The sequence below is a fragment of the Stegostoma tigrinum genome, chromosome 15 (genome assembly GCF_030684315.1).
Source record: "Stegostoma tigrinum isolate sSteTig4 chromosome 15, sSteTig4.hap1, whole genome shotgun sequence".
Lineage (NCBI taxonomy): Eukaryota > Metazoa > Chordata > Chondrichthyes > Orectolobiformes > Stegostomatidae > Stegostoma > Stegostoma tigrinum.
Genome location: NC_081368.1, coordinates 15,007,201 through 15,025,321, shown reverse-complemented (window position 1 = coordinate 15,025,321; position 18,121 = coordinate 15,007,201). Strand labels below are relative to the sequence as shown.

Below are 18,121 nucleotides of genomic sequence, written 5' to 3'. Positions count from 1 at the left end.
GGCATGGAAGGAAGAATACATTCATTACTCTTCCTAGAGAATGGGAGTTAAAACAATGATGGTCCTAATTGTGGGAGCCCCCAGTACCTTAATGTCATCCTGGATTTCCCAACTAGAGAAAGAACAACTTGTCCAACTGGTTCATTTCCAGCAGTATGTTCTGTAAGTGTGTTGGGCATCTATGTCTGCCTTACACCTATTGTTTGTTTTACTATGTGAATTTAAGACAGACACACAGCACCCAAGACAGCAGATACATTTCTTTTTCTCTCTAGGAGGGGTAAATACTTTAAATTTCAAGGTACTTTACACTTGACGGCTACTTAGTAAAGAAAGAAGCTGCAGCCAGTCTTTGCTTGAAATAGATTTATTCACAGAGTGAAACATTGCCAGCATATATCTCCAAATTCCACACTGCTGCTGTGTCAGTGTCTCCTTATATCTGCTCAGGTGACTATCTAATCGATGCACTATATGTGTCCATAATTAACATCAAGTGACAACCTTACAGTTTTCAGGAAACCTTTTTCCACTTGGAGGAAGGTGGGAATCTGGAATGTGCTGCTTGGGAGGGTAGTTGAGACCAAAAAGGCCACAAGCTATTAAAAATTCCTTGGATGAGCACTTGAAGTGTCATAACAGACAAAGCTATAGGCCTCATGTGGGACAATGGGACTAATGTGGACATTAATGTATTATGATGGGCCAAATGGCCTCCTGTACTATATAAGGTGATTTATTTTATCAGATAGAATTAACCAGTTCCATATTATGCTAAGCATTATGGATGCATTAAACATGAGCAATTTCAAATGGGGAACTGGACAATAACTTGAGGATGAGGAACTTACAATTATAACAAAGGCTGCTCTTGGAACTGCTCTTTAAAAGAGTAAGAATACACATGATGGGCCAAATGTCATTGTTCTGTTATGCAAGTCTCTATGTTTCCACAAAACCTGTGTCAAACTGGATAACTAACGGGCAGAAGAATTAATATTCATTAAGTGCCTTTAAGTAAAGGAAATGTGCTCCACAGAATTGATATTAGACACAAGTTGACATGAAGGGGCGTCAGGCCAACTGAAATACACCTAGAATACTATCTACCCCTTAACAATTCAATTGTGTTTGATTTGGAATATGTTGATTGTGGATAATGAGGCTTAACTTGAATGGGGTAGCTTTTCATTGCCCTCAGAAGAGGCTCCCCAAACATGTAGGAGCTTCTGCAGAGGAAGGATCAACAAAAGTGATCATTTCTTCTTTCAAGTGTCACTATCACTTTTGCTCATCTTTAATTGCCCTTGAGATGGTGGTGTTCAGGTGCCTTGTTGACCCATTGCAGTCTGTATAGATGGTGAATATACATGGACAGTGCTGTTGGAAAGGAAATTCTGGGATTTTTACTCAGCAACAGTGTAGGGTATGGTTCCAAATCAGGATGGTATTTGACTTGGAGTCAGAACTTCCAGGTGGTGGTGTTCCTCTCATGCATTTGCTGCCCTTGGCCTTCTAAGTGGTAGAGGTCACAGGTTTCGAAGGTGCTGTTGAAGGAGCCTTGGCAATCTGATACTGTGCATTTTTGGGATGGTACATATCCTCTACCATTGTGTGCTTGTTGCAGAGAGTGTGAATTTTTAACTTGTTGGATAGGTTTCTGATGAAATGGGCTGTCCTGACTTGGACAGTGCCAGGCTTCTTGAGATTCATTGGAATTGCACTCAACCAGGCTGCTGGAGACCATTCTGTTGTCCTGCTGACTTGGGTCTTGTGGATGGTGGACAGACTTTGAGGAGTCAGCAGGTGAGTGACACATCTCAGAATTCCTAATCTTTTCCTGCACTTGTAGCCAGTGTATTGAGGGGCCAATCCATTTCCATCTCTGATCCCCTTCAGGATGTTGATGATAGTGGGATTCAATGAAGGTGATACTGTTGAATGTCAAAAGGAGATCTTTAAATTCCGTCTCATTAGAGGTCATCATTAGCACTTGTGTGGTGCAAACAATACTTAAATTTAAATTCCATTGGTTGCAATGGTGGGATTTGAACCCATGTCCTCAAAACATCACTGCAATTTAGGTAAGGTTTTAAATAAAACTAAGTCATCTTTCAGGTGGTAACCCCTGGGAATGCCTTTAAAGATCGCTGGAACAAAAACAGAAGTTGCTGGAAAAGCTCAGCAGGTCTGGCAGCATCTGTGAAGAAGAAAAATCAGAGTTAACATATCAGGTCCAGTAAGCCTTCCTCAGATGCTGCCAGACCTGCTGAGCTTTTCCAGCAGCTTCTGTTTTTGTTCCAGATTTACAGCATCCGCAGGTCTTTCGGTTTTTATTGTAGGATGGCTGGCTGCACCCCTGAGTGGTAGAAGCCCTGACCATGAGACGTACATGTAAGCTGTTGTTATTCTGAGTCCAATGTCACAGAGGACCTGAAACAACGAGGTCTCTGAGTTGCCTGTGCAATGTAATAGGCACAATCCTGGATGCCTATGAAGCAGACCTAATAAATACAGGAATGATGTGCATCAAATACTAATTCAGCATATACACACTACTGCCATGTTGGATATTTAAGGTCCCCATTTTATCATGTTAAATGGGAGCAGGGCAATTTTTTTCAGGCACTGTCGATGACAGTAGCTGGTGCAGAACTGAAAATGAGGTGAACAGACAGCCTCAGTTTTTCTTCCCGCTCCCGTCCCCTGAAGATTTAAGGGGTATTTTAGAGTCTTACTAAGGAGAAGTACTATTCTGTGGTAAAGAAATTGAGTTGGCAATCGACTGATTAGATATCACATATCCTTTGTCAAATTACAAGACCTACCTTACTAAAAAGAAAGAGTAAGAACAGACAAAGTGGTACGGGCAGGTACATGGACAGGAAAGGTTTAGAGGGATATGGGCCAAACGCAGGCAAATGCGACTAGTTCAGTTTAGGAAACCTGTTTGGCATGGATAAGTTGGGCCTAAGGGCCTGTTTCTTGCTGTATATCTCTATAACTTAAGAAATAGAAGCAGGAGTAGGCCATTTGGCCCATTGGTACTGCTTTGTCAATCAATTAGACCATAACTGATCTGACTATGACCACAATTTCACTTTCCTAACCTAACCCCTGACTGTGGAATAAAAATCTGTCTAACCTCACCCTGAATATAGTCAAAGAGCCCAAAATGCAATTAAGCACCTTTTTCCTTTTTTTTGGTAAAGCCCTTATAAAATGGTATTACAAATAGGATTCATAGTTTATTGCAAATGGGAAAGCTGCCAAAAATAACAACGGTAATTACAAACTATAATGCTTATGTGCCGTCGCCCTGATATTCAGTTTTTATTCCCTGAATTCAGGTCAGAAAGTTAATCAGAATCAACAGTAATCAAATTTATTTTAGAGTCACAGTAAAACAAAGGCTTGGAATCAGAAAACTTGTGTAATCAATAAAATAATTTTGGTATAAATTTATGCAATACTTAAGTTATGAAGTCATGCCTGTCTTGCTAAGTGTATTGTTAAGGGAGTTGACGTGCATCATTTAATTTGCTGTCAGCATTTCCTCCCTTGCAGAGCTTTGTTCAGCTATCTCTGCCGATGAAGGGTGGCTAAAGTTGCACTCTAAGTGAACCTGGCAATTGGTATGGCTGAGATGCTCCCTGACTATGCACAGGGAAGGCATCACTGCAGAAAGCACTCAGTCATTGATGACATTTCCAGGTTTTAGTCAGCATCAGTCATGGCTTAGTGTGTAGCACAGTTGCCTCTGAGTCACAGTTTCTGGGGCCAGATCCCACTCCATTCCAGGGTTTGAGTGCAAAATTCAAAACTGACGATTCAGTGCTGCACTGTAGGAGATGTGGCCTTACAGGTGAGGCGTTAAACTGAAGTCCCTTCTGCCAGTTTAGGTGCATGGGAAAAATTGACATTATTTCGAGAAAGACCATGGGAGCAGACCAATATTTATCCCTCACTCAACATCATTGAAACAAATTATGTGGGAGCTTGCTGTGCATAAATTGGCTCCTGATTTTCCCACATGATGACAGTGACCACATTTCAAACACATTTCACTGACTATAAAGCACTTTGAAGCATCTTGTAATTGTGAAAAGAGTTATATAAATGCAAAGCTTTATTTTCAAAAAATCGCATTTATACAGTGGCTTTCTTGCCCTTAGCATGACCCCAGATACATCATGCACCAATTAAGTATTTTTGACTGTAGTCACTGTTACAATTTGTGTAAGTTCCTGCAAACAGAATCAAGATGGATGACTAGATAAACTGTTTTAATTCTCTTAGTTGCGAGATTAATGTTGTCTGAGCCATTGAAAGAACTCACCATACTCTACACATCCTACTTGTTAGAATAGTTTGATTAAATCTTTCGCACCCATCTGAGGGGCAGAGGGGGCCTGGGTTCAATGTTTCCTCTGAAAAGCAGAACCTCCAACATTTCCATAATGAGATAATATCATGTTTAATCACTGAGGTGGTTTTAGGACCAATCTTCCTGCCCGACCAGTGGTGAAGGACATCATACTGCAGGGTGGGCCTGTCTTCAGGTAAATGACTGAAAAAGAAGGTGTTGTTCAGATCAGGGGCAGGGGGATTGAGCTTACGAACCGCGAGATTATGCTGCAGCTCTATAAAACCCTGGATAGATCACGCTTGTAATATTGTGTTCAGTTCTAGTCGCCTCATTGCAGGAAAAATGTGGAAGCTTTAGAGAGGGTATAGAGGATTTACCAGAATGCTGCCTGGACTGGAGGGCAGGTCTTATGAGGAAAAGTTGTGGGAGCTAGGGCTTTTCTCATTGGAGCAGAGGAGGATGAGAGGTGACTTGATAGAGTTGTACAAGATGATGAGAGGCATAGATAGAGTGGATAGTCAGGTTTCCCAGGGCAAAAATGACTACTATGAGGGGACATAATTTTAAGGTGACTGAAGGAAGGTATAGGGAAGATGTAAGCGGTAGGCTCTTCACACAGAGTTGTGGGCGCATGGAATGCGCAGCCGGCAGTGGTAGTGGAGTCAGATACATTAGCAACTCTTGGATAGGCACATGGATGATAGTAAAATGAAGGGTGTGCAGCGTAGTTTTATCTTAGAGTAGAATAATAGGTTGGCACAACATTGTGGGCCAAAGGGCCTGTATGTTCTAAGCGGTCAGACTGTGGAGTAGAATATCTGGTTTATCTTTTGGAGCATCATTATTGGGTTTAATCCTCAAATCAGAAGGTTTACTTAGATATGTTGAATTCAAAGCAGAGTCTGTATCAATGTTTAGTACACTTGAACAGCTGAGGAGTTGAGGTGAGGGAAGAAATTGAGCACTGCTACAAGAGCAAATTGCCTAATCTTAGTAATGGATAGAAAATGGCATTAAAGCACACCTCAGGGTAAAACCAAACATCCAGGTTGTCTTTTGTCTGAATGAGCCTCAGCAATTGGTAGGGAGAGGGTGTCAATAGCAATCTCATTCTGAGATCCAGTGAATGGAAATATTGCCCTATGTGGGGATGGCAAGATATTATTCACCTTTGCTTGGATCTGTATACAATGGTTCCTCCCCGTTTCTGTAACCTTCAGCAGCTCCAAGCCTGCCTGGATACTGCATTCTGCCAATTCATACCTATGCAACAAACATGATTAAATCTCTCGTTTGAATAAATCAACTGTGAACGGTAAAACTTGTTTGAGCAAATTTTAAGCCAATCAGAAAGGGCGTTTAGCAGCTCACAACACCAATATTATGGCATGCGGCATGGTTCATTTTCACACTGAGACCTCTTCATGAAGATTTCACCAGAGCCAGTTATTCAGAGGAATCAAACATGAATGGACACAACGGACCAGAAACCAGTACCAGTAATCTCAGCCATAACCTCCAGTTGTAGCTCTCACCACCAGGTCAGAAAACCTATTGGTTTGACCTATTGGCTGTTGAGAGGTTAAGTGGTCTTAACAGCATAAAATCTAGGCCGACGCAACAGTGCAGTTACAGGGAAGCCTGCACTGTCAGTAGTGTTGTCTTTCTATTAAAATGCTAGACTATTTTCCCTTTCAGGCAGTTACAAAGGATCCCGTGATACTGTATTGAAGGGGAACAGAAGCTTTCACTTTGGGGCCTTGACTAGTATTCATCCCTGGAATAACATCACTACAGTAGATTAACTGGTCTTCGCATTGTTATTGTGGGAGCTTCCTGTTCACAAATTGTCTCTTACACTTTGTACATTGGCTACACTTTAAAAAGTACTTCATTCATACGAGGTTTGGATTAGTATTTTTGAAGGAAAATAATATAAAAGGTGATGGTGAATAGATAGCAGTGGGTTTAATTGAACAGTTCCACCATAGACACGATGGCTGAATGGCCAATGCAGACTGACTCGGGTATTGCGTGATTATAGCATTGACAGAGGTATCAACAAGATCCTATGGCGCAGGGATGTTAGCTCCAGAGTCCTATCAGTGTTTATCCCAACGGAAGCATCACAAAAACACAAATTATACAGTCATAATCATATTGCTTTTTCTGAAAGCTTGCTATACCCAATAGGCAAATATTTAATGCACATCCCTAATGGTACTTGAGAAGGTGGTGGTGAGCTGCCTTCTTGAAATGCTTCAGTAGGTAGACCCTCAATGCTTTAAAGGAGAATTTTGACCCAATGACACTGAAGCAACAGTGATATAATTCCGAGTCTGAACGGTATTTGACTTGGAGGGAACCTTTCAAGCAGTGGTTGTAGAGGTCCCAGGTTTGGAAAGTACTGTCAAAAGAGCCTTGGTGAGTTGCTGTGTATCTTACATTATAACAGTGACATCGTTTCAGTAATAATTGGCTGCAAAGTCCTTTGGGAGGGCCTGAGGTCGAGGGACGTGTGATAGAAATGCGGACTCTTTATTTTGTTAATCCTCTCAAAACAAGAGAGAAAGCTCCCATAACTTGCTTATGGACAACTCTTTGGGCAGATTACACAACCTGACTCTGAAACAAGCACTTACTAAACGTAAAACCTCTGACAGTTAAATATCTGAGAATGTGAGGCTCTTCTGGAAAAATATTTTCTGTTGACCAGCCAGGCAGACTGGTGGATGGATTCCAAGTCATCTGGAATCAGGGACACTCAGATCTTTAAAGATTTGGCTCTCAGCTCCAGCATTAATGAGCTATCTGTTCCATGTTCCAAACTAGAGGCTTTGGTCTATTTTCACAGGCCAACAAGGGTTACCCTAGTGTCACCAAACAAGAATCAACAGAACAATTTCCCCTTTTAAGGCACCACAAATGTAAGGAAGAAATGAACGATCCAATCAACCTAAAAGTTTCCCACCCAAAACAAAAGTAAAATTCTCAATAAAAGCAATTGGGTAGCCCCTCAACTGATCAATCACATTATTCTTTGTGTTATTTCATCCACCATCTTCAACATTCATTCTGTCCACTACTGATGTGGTATGTCTGCATTGGGCGCCATCTACCAGACACACTTCAGCCATGTGTCAGGGCTCCTTTGACAGACACTTTCAGACCTGTGACTTTGACCACCTAAATGGACAAGGGCATGAGAATAACATGACTAACAATTTTTCCTCCAACCACACACCGCCCTGCCTTGGAGCATTCACATGTTGCTGGGTCAAAACCTCCCTCGCCAGCAGCGCTATGGGAGTACCCACACCACAGAAGCTACAGGAGGGTCACTGCCATCACCTTCTCAAGTGCAACTGGGGTTGAGCAATCTCATGAATAAATAGTAAGTAAAACACAGATTATAACCTGCAGTGCCCTCCAATCAATAAAGGCCTGAAGCATAACATCAAGATTTTGGAATGGAAGAGGGAATTGCAAAGTATTAACAACACAGAAACAGGCCATCAGCCTGACCAGTCTTTACTAGTGTCTAGCCTCCAATTTAGCCTTTTCCCAACCTGCTACTACTCACCCCATCAAAATATCTTTTGGTTCCTTTCTCCCCTTGCACTAGGCTAACTTCACCTTGAAGTAAATTTGTCGGTTTAAGTCTTATTCAATAGAGATGGACATAAAAATCTAGACTGACACTCCAGTGCAGTATTGGGTGGGTGGTGGGTGGAATGTGCTGGAGTAAGTAATGGTACCACGTGGCTACACATGCCATCTTTCACATAAGATCATAAACCAATGCTGTTGTCTGCCATCTCAAGCGTACAAAAATGGTTCCATGACACTCTCACCAAGAAAAGTTGGGGAAATATTCTTCATGTGCATCATGCTGTTGATATAATCTACATGGACTTCCAAAAGGCATTTAGTAAGTTGCTACTTGACAGTAAAGTTAGGGCTTATGGAAGGTAGGAACATGGATTGCATATTGTGCAAACAGCCTGTAGTGGTAAATGGTTATTGCTTGATCTGAAGCAAGGTTTATACTGAGATCTCCAGAGATCAATGTTAGAATCCATTCTCTTCCTGATATATTAATGAAACAATGTTTGACAAATTTACTAGAGTTCTTCATAAGGTATAAGCTTATGGTGTCACAGGACTACATTAGTATGGATAGAGGACTCCTAACTAATGGGACACAAAGAGTTGGGATAAATGGGATATTTTCAGGATGACAAACTCCAGCAAATGTACTGTATTAGGGATAACCCTAGGTCTTTAACTACTCTTGATTTATATTAATGACTTGGATGACAGGACCAATTGCACTGTTGATGATACAAAGACGGGTAGGAAAGTGAGCTATGAGGACAATACTAAGAATCTGATTAGGGACATGGGTTGAGTGAGTAAATGAAGAGAGAATTGACTGGTGGAATATAATGTGGGGAAATGTGGGGTTATCCATTCTGGCAGAATAGAAAAGCAGAACGTTATTTGAAAAGAGAGAATCTGCAGAACGCTGCAGGGCAGAAGGAACTAAGTGTCCTTGTACATGAATCACAAAACGTCAGTATACGGGTTCAACAAGTACTTTGGAAGGAAAATAGGATGATAGCCTTCGTTGCAAGGGGAAATGGATTATAGAAGTAGGGAAGTCTTGCCACAATTCTGCACTGGTGAGACTACACCTGGAGAAGGATATACAGTTTTGGACACTTTATTGAAGGAGAGATATACTGACACTAGAAACAGCTCAGATAACCTCACTAAACTATGCTTGGATTAAAGTGTTTGTCTTATGTGGAAAGTTGAACAGGTGAGCCCTACAGAGTTTAAAAGCATGAAGAGTGATCGCATTGAAACTTTTAAGATGTTGCCCAGGCTTGACAAGTCTGACGCTGACAGGTTGTTTCTCCTTGTGGTGGAATCTACAAAAGGTGGGCAAAGTGTCCATCCACAGTCTTCCCATTTATGATGATGATGAGGAGGAATTTCTTGCATTGTGAATTTGATGAGCAGTGGATGTTTCATTCCCAAAAGTAATGGGGACTGCATCATCAAGTGAATTCAAGGCTGAGTGAGACAGACTTTGGATTGACAAGGGAGTCAATGATAAAGGGGGACAGATGGGAAGACGGAGTTAAAACCACAACCAGATCAGCCATGATCTTAATCAACAGTGGAACAAGGTTTAGACGTTGACTGGCCTCCTGCAGTTTCCATTTCTTATGTTCGTACTACCTTGACCTTTAGTTTAAGGACACAATTACTGTGCTAGTTTTGCAGATGATATGAACCATGTTATCAACCATGGAGGAGGATAGTGTGGAACTTCAAAATTCACAGAAGGGTTGGTGGATTTGGTGGACAAGTGGCAGATGAAATTTCACATAGAGAAATGTGAAATGATTGATCTTAGAAGGAGAAATGCCAAGAAACAATATAAATTAAAGTGTTAAATTTTGAAGCAAGTCCAGAAGATTTATGTACATGGATCACTGAAGGTGGAATTCGAAGCAGACTGGAAATGCTAACTTTCTTTCTCTCATCACAGATGCTGCCAGACTTGTTAGACTCCGCTGTGTTTGTTTCAGATTCCCAGCATCTACAGTATTTTGCTTTTATTGAAGGTGGCAGGGCAAATTGAAAGTATGTTTAATAAAGAAGACAGTATCCTGAGCTTTATCAGCAGGTGCACAGAGTACAAAAGCAAGGAATTTATTTTAAAACTGTGGAAATCACTGAATTGACCTCAACTAGAATATTATTTCCAGTCCTGGGCAATACACTTTGGAAGGAGAGAATGCAAAAAGACCCTTGGTTGTAAGGGTGAGGAACTTCAGGAAGATAGATTGGAGAAGCGGGACCTGGTATTCTTAGAAGAAGATTAAAAAGGTATTTGACAGAGATATTTAAAATAACAGAGGATTTGAATAGGGAGCATGGCAGAATGCACTTGGGTGTGTTTTGAAGGTGGGCATGAGGGATTCACTGACATAATAGGAGCCCCTAAAGGCCAGTGGGTACCATGGGGCTAGGGTGCACTAACACCCCTAATAATGATGTTTTGATATAATTTTGAAGAGTTAAATCCAACTCAAAATGTTAACTTTTTTTGCCCCAGATGCTACCAGACTTGCTGAGTTTCTCCACTACTTTCAGTTTTTATTTCAGCTATTTAAACCATTATTGATCACCATGGAAGGTAGATCAGAACAAGCAGTTCCCGTTGGTGGAAGGATTGTGGATCAGAGGGCACGTGCTCAAGGTATTTCAGCAACACAGGGAAAATCTTCTTCACACAGTGAGTGGTTTGGGTCTGGTATGCATTGCCTGTATGATAGAAGTGGGGTCAATGAGGGAATTGGATTACTATTTGACAAGGGGGGGAAATTACAGAGGAAAGGTGGCTTGAGGTGAATTGATCCTTCAGAGCCAGCACAGACACAATGAACTGAATGGCCTCTTTCTGTTCTGTAATAAATCAATGATGGTGTCTTGGCCAGTATATAATCCTCCAAAACATACTACCCAGCATTCGCCATTACTCCTGTCAGGGGCATCCTGTTGTGCACAAACTGGTTGCTGCCTTTCTGGCATCCATCAGTGACTTATCAGCCACCGTACTACTTGTGAAAGGCGCTATGCAAATGAAGGTCGTCCTTTCCTGCCCCGTCCACGGTTCGCAGCCTGATCCAGCCCTTTGGAATTTTCCTCCTGACTTTTGATCATGAGGGGCATGGATAGGGCAAACAGTCAAAAGTCATTTCCCCATGGCTGAGGTATCCAAAACCAGAGGGGAAAGATTTGAAAGGGATCTGAGGGGCAACTTTTTTTCACGGGTGTGTGTGTGGAATAAGCTGCCAGAGGGAGTGGTGGAGGCTTACAATTACAACATTTAAAAAGCATGTGTGCATTGGGTATATGAACAGGAAGGGTTTAGAGGGATAGGGGCTAAATGCTGGCAAGTGGGGCTAGATTAGATGTCTGGTCGGCATGGACAGGATGGACCGAAGGGTCTGTGTCGATGCTGTGCGGCTCTATGACTCTTATGGTTCATTCCCGCCTCTCCCTTACGCTCCTTCGCAGGACTACTTTGCCCAGAGTGCTTTTCAAGGAGACTGTCTTGTGAAACTCAGTGGCGAACATCCATTCTTTCCCTCTGCCCTCCCCTTTGCGATCTCCCTGGTGCCGGCCTCCCTCCTTGACGCGGTGTCGGAGCTGCCCTATCGAGACCGAGCTGAGTGCTCAGATCCGCCTGCTACTCAGGAAGCTGTGGGCTGATGTTAATGTAGTCGGCCCACGATTCAGGGGGAGAGAGAGAGTGAGTGAGTGAGACACACAGAATTACCAGCAGCTGCTCGCTCAGCGTAACAAGCCGTGGAATGAACTTGTCTGAGACTTGAGCAGGGCAGTAGCAGTATTCCGTTACTCTTGTGCTAAGTGGATTTTAAGCCGGAGCGAATATTGCAAGATGCTGCTGGTCTCTCAGCGGGTTGAAGCACCTCGCATGGAGCAGCACATCTCGGTAAGTACAACCCCAACTTGGCTTTTTATTTTTTCCGAAAAATAAAGGGACGGAATCTTCCGCACGGGCTTGTCTGCTGCTAAGGCCAACTTAAAGACTGAAAGAAAGAGAATCAGCGGAGAGAGAGAGAGAGAGAGAGAGAGTGATCCTGTGTAGGTTCTTAGTTGGAAATTTCCGAAGAATAGTAGGAGCTGAGAGCGGCTAAACAAAATCCCTTTAGAAAGCAGCATCGCGGCGAGGATAACCGGAATTAATCTAGAATGAGGGAGTTTGTCGTTCGTGTGATTTTTTTAAAATAAGCAGTGAAGTCTCAATAGGTTCGTCCAGCATCATTTCCCCCTGGGGGGCACTCTCTCCAGTGGCAATCGCTAAATAACAAGGTGTAGAGCTGGATGAACAATCGCTAAATGTTGCGAAAGATATGTGTGTGTGTCTGTATAAATATATTTCCTGTTTTTGTCTATTGTGATCCATCTCGGCGTCTGGCACCTTGTAGTTTATCTGTGTAATTAATAATCTGTTAGCAGCTTCCGATTCAAGAAGGGGGGGAGTGGGTGGGGGGTCGGAGAGAAACTGCAGGCTGGTTTATCTAGGATTAGGAATGGCTGCGCAGGGATTAAAGAGGATTTTATTATTTTTGAAACTAGCAATAAACTCTCTTCTATAAACATTGCTTTTGTGTCGCCCTGGCTCAGTCACTCAACCTCTCAATCCCTCTCTTGTTTGTGGACGTGTAGTGGCCGGAGATTCTTTTGCCCCTTTATTTTTTTGAAAATGTGGATGATTTTGAAGGAGCCAGCAATAAACCCCTCTTTGTCTCTCGTTAGCAGTGGGGTGTCATCAGTGTCTGAGGCGGGGAGGTTACCTGGGAGAACCGACCAAGAAGGTTTAAATATCTTTTTAAAGGAACGAGGGCTTCTAGTTAATTTTAAATTTCCTGGCGCGCGCACTCGCACTCGAAAGGGGTGCGTTTTTGTTGTCAAACTGCAGCGGTGTTTTGCTTTCTTGTTGTGTATTATGGATCGTCTGCACTTGGTCTTTTTAAGCAAGAAAATATGTGTGTGTGTGTGTGTGTTTGAATTGGCCCGTTAATCTGGGGTTGTAAAGTTGGATAAGGACGTGATGGAAGATCATTCTGAACCACTGGATTAATTTCGGTTTGATTTCTCATTTTCACACAAGAGAATCATTGTTACAGATGTGTTTTTTTAATAGAAACCGGCCAGTGCTTGTTTTCCATTGGTTCTCGTTTGTAACATTTTAGCACTGATTTTTTTTGTGTGTAACCAAAGAGGGTTGGCCTGAGAGGGCGGGGGGGGGGGGGTGGGAGGGAGCCGGGCCATGTTTAAATCTTCCGAAACTTGTGGATTGGGAGCAGGAGGACACACACAAACACAAAATCGTCCCCTTGTTACACCGAGCAGCATTTTGTGAGCGGACGGTGGCGGCCTCCTGGTGCCAGTGTGGGGCTGGGTTTATGATAATGAAGTTTGCAAATTGCCTGCACTCTGGGAGCCACGGAATACTGAGTCACCCAGATTAAAGTTGCAGAAGTGTACACATTCATTTAGCGAGGTGACGGTGGGCTTTTTTTTGCGCGGTTTCCGTGCAGAAGCCTTGAATATACGTCACGTTTACTCCGGCTCCCAGGAAACCGAGCAGAATGGGAGCTCAGAGCTGAAGGGGGTTGGGCGGGGGGGTCAGAGAAACCCGAGGCAGTGTTTCAAAACATGCTCCCTCTCCCCTCCTCCATCACCCTTTTAAAAACATATTCTTGGCTACTGACATGTTTTGAATCACAGCCCTAGGACCGAGAGTGAGGTCTTTGATGTTTGTTTGGAGGCTAATTCCAATTTTTTTTCTTGTCTTCATTTCAAAGCTGATTTTTGTGCGTGTGTATATATATTAAAGAACGCCGTCTGGGTGTTAAGAGGGCCGGTGAAATGTACTGAGAAGCACATAATGCAATCTGAATTTGCTGATATTTCATATCACCGACTGGCTAATGCTGGGGGCACTTCACGCTGTTGTGTTTTTAAAGTGGGTGGGTTTTAAGTGTCTGAATCTGGAGTACTGAGAGATGTAGGCCTATCGAAAAGGCTGGTTACAGGGAGGGGGGGTTGTGTTGTGTGGAAGGGAGTTACATTCCGGATTAATATTTTAAAGAAAGGATGCTTTCGGTCTCTCTCTGTCTGTGAGTTACATCTCCTGCATCATTCTAGCTTTACATTAAGCATCTGACCCGCTCTCTGCACCATATGGACCCCGAACTGGAGAGGAGACTAGCTTTGCCGTGAACCGAGCTGGGCAACTGTTTCCTGCCATCACATGGAACATCTGAAGTTCCATTGAAGGGTGGCGGCCGGGAATCGGGTGAATATCGGCCGCACTCAGGGTAGAGTCAGCCCGGGCTCTGGACCCATGCGTAGGAAATAACGATGCACTGACTGAACGCAACTCCAATTTAGGAAGCATGACTTTTATTTTTTTTAAGTAATGTTTTCCTGCTGACGTGCACGGCAGAGCTGTGTGGGTTGGAAACGTCACTGATCTTCCAAAGGCTTTAGGCGGAAGTGTGTCTCCAGTGTACTCGAGTCAGTGTCTGACAGTGTCAATGTTTCCCCTTGTTTGTGTCACTTCTCGAATTGCCCCATTTAAAGCCCAGCAGATCCTCGCTCTCCGCGCAGATATGATCGCGCAGTCGGTATTTTTATTGACGAAATCTCAACTGTGGCTTCAGCCCCTTGCAAGAGCCGGTACGAATTGTACCACGGCGTCTGGTCGAAGAGCAGTCATTTGTAAACTGTCATTAAGGCATTATTATGATGTTTCAGACGGGATCTAGAATGTGTGCGGTTTAAGATACATTCTCATGTTTTGGTCAACCATGATGTGTTGCTTTCACCTCTCTTGCCTTGGGTACTGCAGAGGCCTGTCTTCAAATGTATCGTTTTCTCTACACGAGTAACCTATTCGGTGTTACTGCTTTTTGCTTTGCTTTTACCGACAGTGGTAACGTGCCTCTGAAAAGCTTTACCTGTGGGAAGATTCTAGATTTTGGTGATAATTTTTTCCTGTGAAGGCGTCTTGCAACATTAAAGCGCGCCAAATTAATGTACATTATACACTCGCGACAAATAGGTTCATTGTCATAACTGGCAGGAAGACGCCGCGCCGCTTGCTTATTGAGAGGGCTGTCTTCACACAATACACCGGTACACTGGCATTCTCTGAAATTGGTCTCATGGGAACCTCTCCAATCCACTAATCATCACTAGTCTAACAATAGATGAGTACCTGGACTACCTGTTCATATCTGCCCCTCAGACAGTGCTCTACTACAGTGTCAGCAGTGCCAATATACCTATTGGCTCTAGACTAGAGAATACATTCATTCCATGTACAAGCACAGATGGTAGTATTCGCCTGAGTAAGACAGTTGTGAACTCCATTGGGCTTGAGCGATATGAACACGTAGTAAAGACTGATTCTGTAGTGATGCTGTGTCCGAGAGACAGATATGAACAGGTACTCCAGACTGACACTGTAGTGTTGCACTGTCTGAGGGACAGATATAAATAGATATTCCAGACTGACGTGGTTGTTTCTATGAGACGTTAAACTTGAAGCCCCCTCTATCCCTTGAATGTGTGGAAAAGTTCAGTCAAGGACCTGGGAGTTCTTGATGCATTCAAACTACATCACTAAAGTATTATCCACTGATTAATACATTACTGATTGTGGGCATTTTTTTTTGCTGTGTGCAAGGCTGGCTGACCAGTTTCCTATATTACAACATATGTCTACACTTCTGAAGTACTTAATTTGTTGTAAAGTATTTTGGGACATCAAGAGGCTGTGAAAAGATCTTTATGAAGTCCATTCTTTCTTTACATAAACACTAAATTGTAACAAAGAGCTTTCTTTGAAACAAACTTTGGATTCTAGCAAATTGCTGCCTAACAGCAGATAACTGGACTCCAGCATGGGTAATATGTGATGACAACCCACTCAAAGAATCTATTCCATCCTAGGCATGGGTGACCTCATTGTTACTTGGTGCTTTACTTAATAGCTTGGCAGTTTTGCAAAAGACTTCACTTGGGCCTGAAATGGTACCCATGTGATTAATTGTTTATTTATTAATTATTTTTAAAATTTTATTTAATTAATTTTTTGCATTCTAAGAGCCCCTAACTTGGTACAGAACATTTCCTCCCCTACCCCTGTACAAGCCAAGCAGTAATGTGATGCTATCTATCTAATGCCCTGCTTTGGGAGCTAGTTGCTACTTGAAAATTGGCTGAGATTAAATTTAGTTGGTGTGAATACTAAGAAATAAAATTAGACTTGCAATGTAAAAAGCGATGTTTGTCATAAAGTCCAAGGCATTTTACAGGCGTCTAGACAGACAAGGGATTACAGTGATCCTGGTAATGTCATGCAGTTGTTTATAGACCTGTAAAAGTCATTACATTTTCTGTAAATTAATTTGTGAATGTTTTCACTCCAAAGTGTCCCATCAGTATGTTGAGCCCCTGAACTTTCAAACTGATAGTCAGAAATATTCTGCAAATGGTTGTAAGTACAATGTGTCAGGAAATCATTTCAACACAGCAGTGGAGTCAAAATAGTTTCAACTGGGACTTGTGCAGGGAAATTTTAAGTGTTACGTTTACAAAAAGGTAGAGTGAGGTAGTTTGGTTAACACTGATTGATGTAGCCACATTCATCTCAAGTGGCCCCCATTATCCCTTTATTCATGAAAACGAAACCAAAATACAAGTCACACATTTACAAACTGTTCTGCGATTGAGCTTATAGCCTGTGTGAACTTTGTGGAGACCAATTCCAAAGGTGTAAATACCAGCCATTACTCAATCCAACAGGAAATTCAGAGGAAACACTATTACCTGGAGAATGGTGAGAATGAGGAATTCACTACCACATGCACACAAGTGACTTTGAGGCTTTTAACGGGAATCTAGGTAGCCACATGAGGGAGAAAAGGATTGAAAAAGGTATGCTGATAGGGTGAAATGAATAAATACGTGAGCAGGATGATGTGGACCATAAACACCGGCTTGAGCTACTGTGCTGAATGACCTGTTTCTGTGTCATTCCTTCTGTGCAGTCCTATTGAACCCCGAAGGCATTGATATTCGTATATTTCAGCGGAGTTATGTTGAGCCCAAACTGCCTGCCTGAATCAGCGCCTGTACCCTTGCGGGTTGTTGTTGAATGAGAGGACGGCAAATGACATTCCAGTCTACCTCGTCTTGTCAGGTGTACACTCGGAGGCAGATCCCAGTGTCTCAGTGCTTCTCAACAAATGGTAATCGGGCTTGGTTGGTTGTTTTTTTTGAATGTAACAGAGAGTGCGAGGATTGAAATGTATCAGGTACAGGCATGAGAAGTCACCCATTTGTCTTGTTTAACTGGTGTCATTTAACTTAACTGGTAATTCTCTAATTTTGAATGAATAATCATCTTTGCTGAGTATAATTAGAAGACAGCTTGATCAGAGCAGAAAGACTAGGTGTTTCGGGAAATGGAATACTGAGAGCATGCATAAGACAAAGCCACATGTCACTGGCTAGGAAGAGAAATGATCGATGATCTGGGACTGGTTACTATGGATCACTACAATAAACCGGTCCCTCTGTCACTCAAAGGTAACCTTGGTAGCACTGTTGAAGTGCAGGATTTTTTTTCCCCTTAGGAGCATAGTCACAGCCTACTGCATTTTGCCAGGCACAGAGCTGCTGTTTGATGCTTCTGACTTCGAACACCAGCTCTGAACCAGCCACTTAATGACACGATAAATTGTTGTGGAACTTGAGGATTATTTCGGGCTCCCAAGCCCGAAAATTGGATTTGCAAACATTCTGCCCCGCCACCTTTTGACCCACTTCCTTTTACTACTCTGAGTTATTAAAGGTCAGGTTAGCATCCTTGTTACACGGCACGGAGGTGCATTTGCTTCAGGAAATACTTTTGAAATTCTTCATTTTTGTTTGAATTCTGGCTGCCATTTGCAGGGCTTACTGGGCTGACCTTCGCGTGAGTCTTGCTTTGTTGTGAACATTGTCCCAATCGAACAGCCTCCAGTGCATTTCTTTTCAGGCAACATGCCAACAAGATCATTTGTATTTTCTTTAAACCAGAAATAGCTGAGTGGGGGTCGGTTGGCTGACTTGGCTGGGCCAGTGGTT

The 18,121-nt window shown here is 42.7% G+C and overlaps 1 protein-coding gene across 5 annotated transcripts in view; it reads left to right on the top strand.

Annotated features, from left to right (window-relative positions):
- LOC125458849 (mastermind-like protein 2) overlaps positions 1–18,121 on the top strand; it is a 558,191-nt gene that overhangs the window by 383,808 nt on the left and 156,262 nt on the right. The window contains exon 1 of one of the 5 annotated variants that reach the window (XM_048544598.2): positions 11,578–11,906. The exons of the other annotated variants lie outside the window; for them this stretch is intronic. Coding sequence (XP_048400555.1) covers positions 11,853–11,906 — 54 coding nt within the window. The 5' untranslated portion in view covers positions 11,578–11,852. Of the gene's footprint in view, positions 1–11,577; positions 11,907–18,121 lie in introns of those variants that run through there. 5 annotated transcript variants of the gene reach the window in all.